The sequence below is a fragment of the Mauremys mutica genome, chromosome 7, assembly GCF_020497125.1.
Source record: "Mauremys mutica isolate MM-2020 ecotype Southern chromosome 7, ASM2049712v1, whole genome shotgun sequence".
Taxonomy (NCBI): domain Eukaryota; kingdom Metazoa; phylum Chordata; order Testudines; family Geoemydidae; genus Mauremys; species Mauremys mutica.
This window is the reverse complement of record NC_059078.1, coordinates 61,565,295-61,577,905: the sequence shown is the minus strand read 5'-3', so window position 1 is coordinate 61,577,905 and position 12,611 is coordinate 61,565,295. Positions and strand designations below refer to the sequence as shown.

At 49.2% G+C, this 12,611-nt stretch overlaps 1 protein-coding gene across 3 annotated transcripts in view; it reads right to left on the bottom strand.

Annotated features, from left to right (window-relative positions):
• WDFY4 (WDFY family member 4) overlaps positions 1 to 12,611 on the bottom strand; it is a 285,705-nt gene that overhangs the window by 129,485 nt on the left and 143,609 nt on the right. For all 3 annotated transcript variants that reach the window (XM_045025801.1, XM_045025800.1, XM_045025802.1), the window contains 7 exons: positions 11,211 to 11,302; positions 10,071 to 10,170; positions 6,225 to 6,430; positions 4,195 to 4,364; positions 2,914 to 3,039; positions 2,241 to 2,402; positions 793 to 990 (listed from right to left, as the gene is read on the bottom strand). In XM_045025801.1, coding sequence (XP_044881736.1) covers positions 793 to 990; positions 2,241 to 2,402; positions 2,914 to 3,039; positions 4,195 to 4,364; positions 6,225 to 6,430; positions 10,071 to 10,170; positions 11,211 to 11,302 — 1,054 coding nt within the window. The remainder of the gene's footprint in view (positions 1 to 792; positions 991 to 2,240; positions 2,403 to 2,913; positions 3,040 to 4,194; positions 4,365 to 6,224; positions 6,431 to 10,070; positions 10,171 to 11,210; positions 11,303 to 12,611) is intronic.

The following is a 12,611-nucleotide window of genomic DNA, read 5'->3' as shown; positions in this document are numbered from 1 at the left end:
GGAGAGCATCTAGTCCAACCCCCTGCTCAAAGCAGGGCCGATCCCCAGACAGATTTTTATCCCAGTTCCCTAAATGCCCCCCTCAAGGATTGAACTCACAACCCCGGGTTTAGCAGGCCAATGCTCAAACCGCTGAGCTATTGCCCCATTCCCAGCAGTGTGGTCTGGCCTCAGGCCCTCTTGATCACATGGTGTTTGCTAGAGGAACTGCAGACAACCCCTTCTTGGAGTAGAGCTGCTCAGAATTTTTTTTGTCAAAACAGTTTTTTTGATGAAAAAGCATGTTTTTGTCAGAATCTAAGCGGTTTGAAAAACATGCCGATTTCAAACTCTCATTGAAAAAAAGGAACAAAGTATTTTGTTAATGTCAAAGTGGCCAACTCTGACATTTTTCAGAACAGAACATTTTGATTTTGTCATTTCAAAACCAGCCTTCAAAATCAAATTCATTATTTTAATTTTTTTTTAAGTTCTCAAAAGTCAAACCCAGAACAAAATGTTTCCATTGACCCAAAACAAACTTTTCTAAAAATTATGTTTTGTGGTTAATTTCAATGTTTTTTTTGTTCTGATTCAGAACAAGAAGGTTTTGGAAATTGTGGAATATCCCGCGAAATACAAAAATCTGATACTGCCCAGCTCTATCCTGGAGAACTTGAGAGGAGCAGGTGGGGTGCAGACCCTTCTGAGTCATCCCTTCCCTATATCACTGCAGGATGCCTCCTGTGTCCTCCCCCTTCCCCTTAGCCCCCGATGCAGAGTAGCGAGAGCGGGAGTCTACGGTGATGAGACCTCAAGAAGCAGCTCGAACGGGTGCCCCTGTTTGTGCGCTGGGATGCTGAGCAGACTCTCCATCAGCAGGATGCGCAGGAATTCCCACACTTGCTTCTTGGCAGGGTGCTCAGGCAGTGGGGCAGCCGGGGGGTTGGGGCAGCTGTTTGCTTCAGTGGCAGCTGGACCTTTGAGGTGCGACAGGCCTTCATAGCCTCCCTGAGTAGAGAGAGCAGACAGTGGCACTCAGGGGAGTTTATTTTACCAGCATTGCTTTCTCCCCACAACTGAGCACAGCTCTACAGAGAGCAGAGGGGAGGCAGTGTAATATGGCCATAAAAACTGAGCGCCAGGACTCCTGGGCTCTATTCCTGCCTGTGTCACGCTGAGTATGTCTACCCAGCAGCTGGGTGGATGCTTCCCAGCACAGGCAGATGTACATGCATTAGCTCCACTCAAGCAAGTGCCCCAAAAATAGCAGTGCAGCTGCAATGGCATGGGCGCAACTTGGGCTAGCTGCCTGAGTGCATATCCAGGAAGTCAGGCAGGACTGTTCTCAGGTGGCCAGCCCGACTTGCCACGGCCACACTGATACTTTTAGCAGAGCTAATGCATGTCTTCTGCCTGTGCTGGGAATGACACCTCCAAGCTGCTGTGTAGACATACGCACAATCATTTTGATCATGGACAAGTCATTTCACTACTTGGTGCCTCGGTTTCCTCAGCTGTCAAATGGGGCTAATATTAACACCCAGAAGGTTTAATGATGCTTAATACATATACCAGTGCCCCAAGTGTGCCAAATAACAACAACAGTAGCAAAGCAGGAGGATGCACTCAGATGAAAGGGGCTGCAGTATGTGCAAAGCATTGTTAACCCTCTCCGCTGACTTGTTTTAAAATCAGGAATGGGGGAAATCAGCTGGCAGCTGAGTGGGGTTTGGTGAGGGCAATGGGGCTGCGGTGGCTGCTGGGCTAAGGGGTAGGGAAGCAAGGGAGAAGCAACGTTCCCGTTGGGCAAGGGCGGAGCAGCTGGCTGAGGGAAATGAGCGCTGCATGCTCTCGCGAGGGGGTCACACTCAGAGGGGTGGCTCTTTAGTAAGGAGGATGTCAGTGCAGAGATGGCCCCAGCCCCACAAGGAGCACTGGGATTAAAGAGTTTGGCTGCATCACACCTGGAACCGAGCCACCCATTAGCTATCACTGACCGGCGATCCAGGCCATGGCTAAGAGGAAGGAGACAGGGAAGGGTGAAGATACCCAGCAGGGAGTGCTGGATTCAATACATCAGCCCCTAAATTTAGGTTCTGCAAAGGCTGACAGCTTGAGGGGCACGGACCATGGGATAGATCCCACAGCTCTGACTGGGTACAACTCACATCGACATCAGCAGGGGCTCGGTTGGACTACCAGGGTAAAGGTGTCAGCGTCTGGCTCGATCATAGCCATCCAAGCTGGTTCACACTTACCTGCGGCGCCCCCACATGGAAGACGATGGTGGCTAAGGTTTGCAGGAAGTCCGAGCAGTACCACACCGGGTCCTGGGGGTAGCTGTGGTAGATTAGGCACAGGAACTGCATGGTGTTCCCAGGATAGGCCACCTCCCAGGAGCCCTCCGTACCTGCAAAGGGCTGAACACCGACAGACGTGTCTCGTCAGGGCAGCATTTCACTTGTATGCATGCTCAGCTGAGCTGGCACACCTTGCCTTGTTCTTCTCAGCAGTCCTCAAAGATCTGAGTGGCCTCGGCTTGGCCAGAGCTGGAGAAGTCATGAACGGATTGCTCCAGTGGCCACAGGGAGCAACTGCTTAGATCCACACATTTCTCTCCCGAGCCTGAACACAGCTCTAGCCACAGAGCAGGGGCTTTCTCCACTCAGAATGGGCAGGGGCTAGGGCCCAGAAGCACACTGGGAGGGCCAGGATCCAGCCTCCAACTCTCAGAACCTGGCCGTAAGCACAGACAGGGTGTCTCTGAAGCCCCCTCCTCCCAGCAATAACAACACAGCCAGGTCAGTAGCTGGCAGCCATCAGCTCCCTGCCCACCACTGTGCTGTCACCCCTTGGGGAAGGAATGGGCTGCCTCAAGCAGAACTCTCTGCCACTCCCTCTGTGGGGCCCTACGTGCAGACAGCCACTCACCTTGTTCACTGTGGCCTTAACCATCTCCAGCAGCAGGGCCACGGCCTCTGTGCACAGCCCAGCTTTAAGGACGTCCTCCATATGGTGGTTCTGTAGGAGCCACTGCAGCATGGAGTCCAGATCTGCCTGAAGGGAAGGAGAGACGTTCGAGGAGGAGGCTGCTGACAGGAGCATGGCTGCAACCTTCAGTGCTTTTGGAGCAGTCTAGAGTGATGGGTGAAACCTCCAGGAGGTTTCTGTTCTTTCCACATCCAGCTGCATCAGCCACAAGGATAGCAGAACCTCAGAGTTACGGACACTTCAGGAATAGAAGTTGTCCGTAACTCAGAAATGGTCCATAACAATGAACAAGATGTTACAGACTTCAGCCACGGGGAAGTTGGGGCTGCAGCTGCAGGGATCGGGGATGGGGCTTCTGACCCTAGGGGCCATCAGGGCTCCCGGAGGGGGGCTCAGGGCTTCTGCCCCCTGGAAGCACCAGGGCTTAGGGGTTTAGACCTGGGGGGAACACTGGGACTTGGGGTTTCAGCCCCGCAGCTCCATTCTGGCTTCAGGCCTGAAAGGGGTGCTGGTTATCAGGGCTTCAGCCCAGAGGCTCCACTCCTGGTTTTAGCCAGGGGGGAGCACTGGGGCTTGGGGCTTTAGCTACTGTAGGAGCACTGGGGATGAAACCAGCAGTCTCCCCATAGCTAAAGCCCCGATCCCGGGCGCCCCCTGTGGGACTGAAACCGAGAGCAGAGCCATGGGGCTGAAGCCCTGATCCTCAGTTCCCCCCAGTCCCAGCTGAAATTGAGAGCAGAGCCCTGGCGCTCCCCCCCCGGTCTAAAGCCCTGAGCTCCAGTGCTCCCGAAGGCCAAAAGCCCTGAGCCCCCTCTCTGCCAGGAGCCCTGACCCCCCCCCTTACACACCATGCGGCTGCAGCCCCAGTTCCCCAGTAGCTGAAGCCCTGAGGCAGTACAGTATTTGCCTTTTTTTTTTTTTTTGGTCTGTGTTGCTGCCTGATTGAGGACTTCCAGGTCCACATGGTGTTCGGTTGAACGGTAAGTCCGTAACTCTGGTGTTCATATCTTTGAGATTTGACTGTAGCTCCAGCCACCACATGCTTCCCCTAGCCTGGATGCTTGTGTTGCCTAGGGCAGACGTTGCTGGGCTGCCTCTCCCTTTGAAGCCATTACAGAGAAGCAGCTTAGGAATCCCAGAGAGCAAAGCAGGGTCCCCTAGCCAAGATGCAAACTCTCATTCACCCCCCCACCCCAATCCCGACCTTTGCGGGAGCCTTACCTTGGAGGCTTCTGGCGGGTCACACTGTGGGGTTCCCAGGAACAGCCCTGAGACCAGCAGGTAGATCTCAGGGAGGTGAATGTGATTAATCAAACATGCTTGCAGCACTGAGAGCCCAAAAACCAGGTAGGGGCCATAGTCAGGTATCAGGGGCCCACTTTTCAAATTGTCTAAAAGCAAAGGAAGAAAACATGCTTTGAACGGCTCAGTTTCCATCCTGCATCAGGTGTAGTGGAGAGAGATGGCTGACTGACAACAACCAGCAATTCTATGGTGCCCAAACCTTCCTGCCGTCCTCCCAGCAACAACCCCAGCCATTAGAAGAATTTCTCTGACATTAGTGAAATAGAAAACCACCCTCCATTCTCATTCACATGGTGTGAAGTTCTCCTTGTACACTCTGTTGCATCCCATAATGCTTTATGGAAATATGCTTATGAATGTATATATGACATAACTGGAATATATTTTATGCTACATATGCCATGTAACATATCTCTGCAAAGGTTATGATCAACTGAATATATTCATCCTATTTGAATGCATGTATCATTTTTGTATTCTAAGTTATGAATATTGGCTGTGTACTTGTTTGATTTTAAATAGCCTTAGTAAGGCATTTGGTCAGCTTCTTAAGAAAGGAATTTGCAAGTTAAGTGCCCAATCAAGAAACACTTAACAGACAAGGGAACCTTGGAAGACTCCAATCCACATAAGAAGTCTACCTGGGGACATTCAAGGTAGCATGGAAGCAATGGCTGCCACTTTTAAGGAACTGAGTCATGCATGGACATGAGATGTTGGACTGCCCATGTGACTCCAAAACTCCATCTTGGAGCTGGATTTTGCATAGGAGAGAGGAGGGGGTCTCCACCCACAAAAGAAAGTCTGTTTAAGCCCCTGGGAGACTCCTCCATGTTTGCCTTCAGCTGGCTCAAGAGTTAGCCTCTCCACCCCCAAAGGATACCTGAAAGAAACTGGAACAAAGCACAGTAACCAGAGGGGTGTGAGTGATTGCTGGACCCAGACTAGAAGGAGAATAGTCTGTAAAAGAAGCTTATTGGAACATCTTTGAGGGTGAAATTTTATCTGTAATCACTTTCTTACTGTATTAGGTTTAGACTTGCGTATTTTATTTTATTTTGCTTGGTAATTCACTTTGTTCTGTCTGTTATTACTTGGAACCACTTAAATCCTACTTTTTGCATTTAATACAATCACTTTTTACTTATTAATTAACCCAGAGTAAGTATTACTACCGGGGGCGGGGGGGGGCAAACAGCTGTGCATCTCTCTCTATCAGTGTTATAGGGGGCAAACAATTTATGAGTTTACCCTGTATAAGCTTTATTCAGGGTAAAACGGATTTATTTGGGGTTTGGACCCCATTGGAAACTAGGCATCTGGGTATTGGAGACAGGAACACTTCTTAAGCTGTTTTCAATTTAGCCTGCAGCTTTTGAGGGACGTGGTTCACACCTGAGGCTGCATTTGTAGCAGGCAAGTGTGTCTGGCACAACCAGGCAGGGTTCTGAAGTCCCAAGCTGCCAGGGAAAACGGGCTTAGGGGTAGTCTCAGCAAATCAGTTGGCAGTCCTAAGGGGGTTTCTGTGATCCAACCCATCACACACTCCCTCATCCGGGCTGGGGGAGTGAGCAGAACAGGGTCGAAGCAAATCTCAGAGGGACTAGAAGGTGGTGACTGACCAACTCACAGACGTACAGACCAGTTAGTCTGACCTCCTGCACAGACCAGACCACGCAATCGCCTCACCCAGTGATTTCTGGTCTGGAATCCCCAGCCTGCAGTATGATGGAGAAGGCATCTCCCAGCCCATCAGTAGGAGATAATCCTGCTGCTTGGCCCATACTAAGCTCACATTGAAGTCAATGGGAGATTTGCTATTTTATGCAACTGGAGCTGGACTGGGAGCCCTAGCTGATTGCTTCTGCACCAGGGTCAACATAGTTTTCATGAACCTGTCCCTGGAAGAGGCTATTCTGGGAGCGAGTCTCATATCTGGGACGTACCTATTAGAATATCCAGCCCCGTAGAGCTGTTTGACACCCAGCGCCCGGCCACCACCCCCTCCTTGAACTTCCTGAGCAGTGTGGGATTGTGGAGGAAGTGCAGCAGCAGTCTGACCCCCACTACGACGGTGCTTGGGTGCAGATGGCTTTGCGTGAACAAGAGGAACCAGTCAGGCCCCAGCGCCAGGAACGTCTCCTCTTGAGCCCTGGGAGAAACACAGCATGAGAAGTATACACGTTAAAGACACAGGGGAAGATTTGACCTAGGAGCCTACATCAGAATGGAGAGTTTATTCTTCTATATCACTTAGGTCCTTACTCTGAAGAGTATTTAGATGCCTAATTCCCATACCTTTGAGGATCTGTGCAACTGACTTAGGCCCCTAAGTCACTTAGGCTCTGGATATCGTGCTCACAATCTGGTGCTGAGGAGATTCATTAGCTTGTTTGTCCACATAGTTTGAGCCATCTAATCCCTATCAATCCCAATTTAATTTATTCCCAGACAAACTACATCAAGATGGAGTCACAGTTAAGGTCAACATCTCAGTAATTCAGGATAAAACACATGACAGGGACGTTGTAATTATCCCAACTCAACTGTTATAAACCCGGGAAATTCAGAATTAAGGTTTAAACTTGAAAGAAATCCCAACATGCTAACATATGCAAATGTGTACTTAAGGCACCTAAGCGACTTTAACTCTGCCCTGTAGTGATGCAACAACTGTGATTAGGATTAAGACATTGTAGTATTTGTAATCCCAGTTAGATGAAACCACTTTTAAAAAAGACACGTCAGATTTCTTTTCCTCTCACAGAACAGATAAGGAAACAGTGATCTCTCTGATACCACTGTTTGGCAACTGTGGAGTAAATGTTGTCTATTTAATGGATATCACTCTAAACCTCAGATACCTCACTGGAAAAAAAAAACATTGAACCCAAACCTGACACATTCTGCCTCTCTATCATTGACTGACGACACTCATAAATGCTAACTGGGTGTTGAGCGCTGGTCAAACACAGAGCGAGAGGGAACCTCGAAGGAGCCATGGTCCCTCCTCCGCCCACTCCATTCTCAAATGCAGGGGTCTCAAACTCAAATTACCATGAGGGCCACATGAGGACTAGTCAGGTTTGGTCCTGCTTTGAGCAGAGGGTTGGACTAGATGACATCCGAGGGTGCTAAAGGAGTTGGCCGATGAGATTGCAGAGCCATTGGCCATTATCTTTGAAAAATCATGGCGATCGGGGAAGGTCCCGGATGACTGGAAAAAGGCTAATGTAGTACCCATCTTTAAAAAAAGGGAAAAAGGAAGATCCAGGGAACTACAGGCCAGTCAGTCTCACCTCAGTCCCTGGAAAAATCATGGAACAGGTCCTCAAGGAATCAATTCTGAACCACTTAAAGGAGGGGAAAGTGATCAGGAACAGTCAGCATGGATTCACCAAGGGCAAGTCATGCCTGACTAACCTAATTGACTTCTATGATGAGATAACCGGCTCTGTGGATGAGGGGAAAGCAGTGGATGTGCTATTTCTGGACTTCAGCAAAGCTTTTGATACAGTTTCCCACAGTATTCTTGCCAGCAAGTTAAAGAAGTCTGGGCTGGATGAATGGACGGTAAGGTGGATAGAAAACTGGCTAGATGGTCGGGCTCAACGGGTAGTGATCAATGGTTCCATGTCTAGTTGGCAGCCGGTATCAAGTGGGGTGCCCCAAGGGTCGGTGCTGGGGCCGGTTTTATTCAATATCTTCATTAACGATCTGGAGGATGGTGTGGACTGTACCCTTAGCAAGTTTGCAGATGACACTAAACTGGGAGGAGTGGTTGATACGCTGGAGGGTAGGGATAGGATACAGAGGGACCTAGACAAATTAGAGGAGTGGGCCAAAAGAAATATGATGAGGTTCAACAAGGACAAGTGCAGAGTCCTGCACTTAGGACGGAAGAATCCCATGCACTGCTACAGACTAGGGACCGAATGGCTAGGAAGCAGTTCTGCAGAAAAGGACCTAGGGGTTACAGTGGACGAAAAGCTGAATATGAGTCAACAGTGTGCCCTTGTTGCCAAGAAGGCTAATGGCATTTTGGGTTGTATAAGTAGCGGCATTTCCAGCAGATCGAGGGATGTGATCATTCCCCTCTATTCAGCACTGGTGAGGCCTCATTTGGAGTACTGTGTCCAGTTTTGGGCCCCACACTCCAAGAAGGATGTGGATAAATTGGAGAGAGTCCAGCGGAGGGCAACAAAAATTATTAGGGGGCTGGAACACATGACTTATGAGGAGAGGCTGAGGGAACTGGGATTGTTTAGCCTGCAGAAGAGAAGAATGAGGGGGGATTTGATAGCTGCTTTCAACTACCTGAAAGGGGGTTCCAAAGAGGATGGATCTAGACTGTTCTCAGTGGTAGAAGATGACAGAACAAGGAGTAATGGTCTCAAGTTGCAGAGGGGGAGGTTTAGGTTGGATATTAGGAAAAACTTTTTCACTAGTAGGTTGGTGAAGAACTGGAATGGGTTACCTAGGGAGGTAGTGGAATCTTCTTCCTTAGAGGTTTTTAAGGTCAGGCTTGACAAAGCCCTGGCTGGGATGATTTAGTTGGGTTTGGTCCTGCTTTGAGCAGGGGGTTGGACTAGATGACCTCCTGAGTCCCTTCCAACCCTGAGATTCTATGATTCTATGTTTGGCTCGAGGGCCGCATCACTGAAACCTTTTCATACAACGATACAAAAGTATAGTCAAAAATGAAAAAAAATGAACAACTACAGCTAAGTGAGACCTATGGGGTCCTGCTGAACATATCACGGCTCGCCTGCCCCGTCAGCTACTCTGGAGGCACCAAGAGGGATTTGATCTGAAAGGGAAAATGGAGAGCCTGGGCAAGACACTTGGCTCTCACCTCCTGAGTCTAGGATTTAAAGCCAAACTGATGTTACATGATATGAATTTGTTGGTCTCAGCTTAGGCTCTGGTCGTCAAGTCTCTTGTGACTCCTGTCTTTTGATTTAAAGCTAGCCTAGGGCTATAGGGCCAGAGGTATGGCAATATGTGCAGGATGCAGCCCTTGAGACTCCCCCAGCTCTGAGCACCTGGGCTGGAGTTAAAGGCAAAGAGGACACGAGCTTCCACAAGGTGATGTTCTGTTGTAACCGTTCCTGTGGGGGAAGAGCCTCCTAGTTCATGTACAGAAAAGAATTAAAATGCTGAAGGGACAGGCTGCAGACAGCTGCAATTTGTAGGCAGGGAGCATGTGCAGCGTGTGAGCACGTCTTGTAACAGGAGGCAGGAGGTGCTGTCCTGAGAGCATGGGGGATAGATGCACATTGATCTGGTTCAAGTAAACAAAACCATCCAACCCCCACCCTGAAGAGAACTTCCCAGCCAAATCACTCATCCCGCAGTGCTGCAAACCTTCCACCTTCAGCAGACAGCAGCCAAAGCAGAATGCCAAACCACCTCACTCAAATGACAAAACACGCCCCCTCCCTGCCCCTATTCCAACCCCTTCCCCAAATCCCCACCCTGGCCCCACCTCTTCCCCGCCTCCTCCCCTAAGCGCACCACGTTCCCGCTCCTCCCTCTCCCTCCCAGAGTGTGCAAACAGCTGTTTGGCGGCGGCTGGGCAGGAAGCACTGGGAGGTAGGTGGAGGAGCAGCGACGCGGAGCACTCGGGGGGGGGAGGAGAGCGAGAGGAGAAGGGGAGCTTGGCTGCTGGTAGGTGCAGAGAACCCACTAATTTTTCCCCGTTTTTTTTTTTTTTTTTTACTCACAGAGTCAGCACCTATGCGACCTACGGGCCGCGTGTTTGAGACCCCGGCTCAAATGGTTCTACTTACTCAGAGGACAGATGAAGTTTGTCTGAACACATTACATCTAACAGCATCTTCAGTAACTGGTTTCGGAGCCAGATTGTCTTCCCAGATGTTTGGCTTAAGGCTACAAAAATCAGAAGGAAATAAAAAGTAAAGAGGAGACAAAACACGTGTTTCCAGCACTTTGATGAACAGCCTTGTTTGTAGCCAATACAAATATAATTGGTTGTTAACTGGGTGGAGTGAATAGATGCGAACATTTGGGAGTGGGGATCCTGTCACTGTAAGCACTAGTCATTTCTGAGTTCTGTTCCCAAAGCCCTATCATGAGGGATGTTTAAAACTAGACTGGACAAAATGCTGGATAATGAATAATCTGCAGGGAACAATTCTAGACTGGGTGGAAGAGAAGGCTGGAATGGATGACTACGTCTGGTTACCCTAATTCTGTTGCTTGGATGTGTTGTATCCAAGAGGCTCTCCACTGGGACCACTAATAGGATGAAAGTAACAGGAAGTTGAGGTGGCTGGCTCTCCCAGCAGTCAAGTCAGACACAAATAGGGTGGACATTAAAAGATGCGTGGCTTCTTGCACTGGAGTATGCACTTGCCCTAGAGAATGCCCCTTCACCCACATGGGACTCCAGCACAATGCAAAAACTACAGCGGGCCAAGAGCAACAACCACATTCCCATGGAACCCTGGGAGGGAATTTTCACCCTTTCATTCTATTGTTTTTAACCCACAAATATTGATCTCTGTGGAATTTCAACCAAATGGACATTTCTCTCCCTGGAGACTTGTGAAAACCAGCACTTGAGGGGCTTTTGGTGCAGTGACCAAGCTCTGCCAACCTAACTGCAGGAGAGATACCTGAGAGGGGAAAGCATAACTAAGCACGTCACCTGGCTTTAGAACAGACCTTCCCAGACATGACTGTTCTCTGTCCCTTTACTACCCCCGTGCTGTTCAGAATAAGGCCCTGACCTAGCATTTTGGACACATGAGTAGTTCTGCAGCATGTCCCTCGAGGGTCTACCCTTTCTGCCCTCCTTCCCCCTGTCCCCGCCCCCACCCTGAGCACAGCCCTGCTGCATTTAGGACCTGCCAAGGGGATGAGGGGCAGCATCCATCAGAATTCACTCACCAAAGGGATCTCCTTACCTTGTCCTGGCAGATCAGAGATCCCATCCAGGCATATCTGACTTTCATCCACAGAAGAGGGCTTTAAAGTGTAAACAAGGAACAATCCAATCCTTTCAGAGAAAGAGGAAACCATTTTTGGTTAGCAGTGTTGCCAACTATCACTACCGTACTGTGAGTCTCATGATAGTTGTTGCTTTTCTTAAAGCCTCAGCTCCTGGAGTCATGGGATTATGTGAGAATCTCAGCTTTCATTAATAGAGTATGTTTCTAGCTCTTGAGGAGAAAAGCTTGAAAATGTGACCCCCTAATGACTCAAAAATAGAAGGCAAATAAAAAGGATCCCCCCTTTAAAAAAAACATGATTTTAAAGTCAGTTTTGTGATTTTGGGGGCCTGATTTATGGTTTTTGAACCACTGGATTTGATAATATTGGGTTAGCAATGCTGCAGGTGTCCATGTCCCCTTGGGAGCTCCCCTGATAGTGTTTCTGAGCGACATCTCACTGGCTTCCAGGCATGCAACACCCAACATGGAATCTCTAGCAGCCTGACAGGAAACAGCTGTGGCAACCCCTTTTCACTTGAATTCCATTTTCCAGTTCTCATCACAAATGGATGAATGTTACACATACACAAAGCAAGTGACTGCAGTGCCACCGTCTGATTCTGGGAGTGGTGTTCCCTATAGACAAAAATACCACACTACAGGAACACTCCAGACACTACAACGTACTATAGCATTCCCCCAGGTTCAGGACAGTTCAGGTCCCCTGTTTTTTAATGATGCTCAGGGCCTGCTGCACTAGCCCCTTTCCTGGAGCCTGTGAGACAGGGGCTGTCCTTATTTGCTCGCACTGTACAGTACCATGCACATTGCCAGATCAAAACAATTAACAATAAATAAAACTTAGTAAGTTGCAGTCACCCTCATCTTTAATAAAGAAAGAGGCTGCCCATGGAGATTGCAGGTCCCAGCATGCAATGCTGCATCTGGAACAGAGCGATTTCATTAAAATCAAGATGGAGCTTTGAATGTTGGCCTGTATCATCTCAGTGGCCCACACCCCTGTGCGTGAGGGTAGTGGACAGCACCAGATGGGTCTCAGCTGGCCCACAGGACAGAGGCTGACCAGTCTGGACATAGGCTATCAAATACTGCAGCAATTGTGTTTCAAGCAGCTCTTTCCTCAGACAGTGATCAAGAGTTGGAATTCTCTTCTCCAGAAGGTCCTGGCAAAGGCAGTATCCACAAGATTCAAGAATAAAATGGCCAGTTGGACACTGTCCAAGCAATGGGATCAGACACCCATCAGCCTGGGACCAGCCTGTGGTAATCTTACCTACCTTGAGTAGTTCCTTATGCTTTTGGTCATCCCACTGAGGTCAACGGGGCTACCTGTGCTATATTCACTGTAAGGGT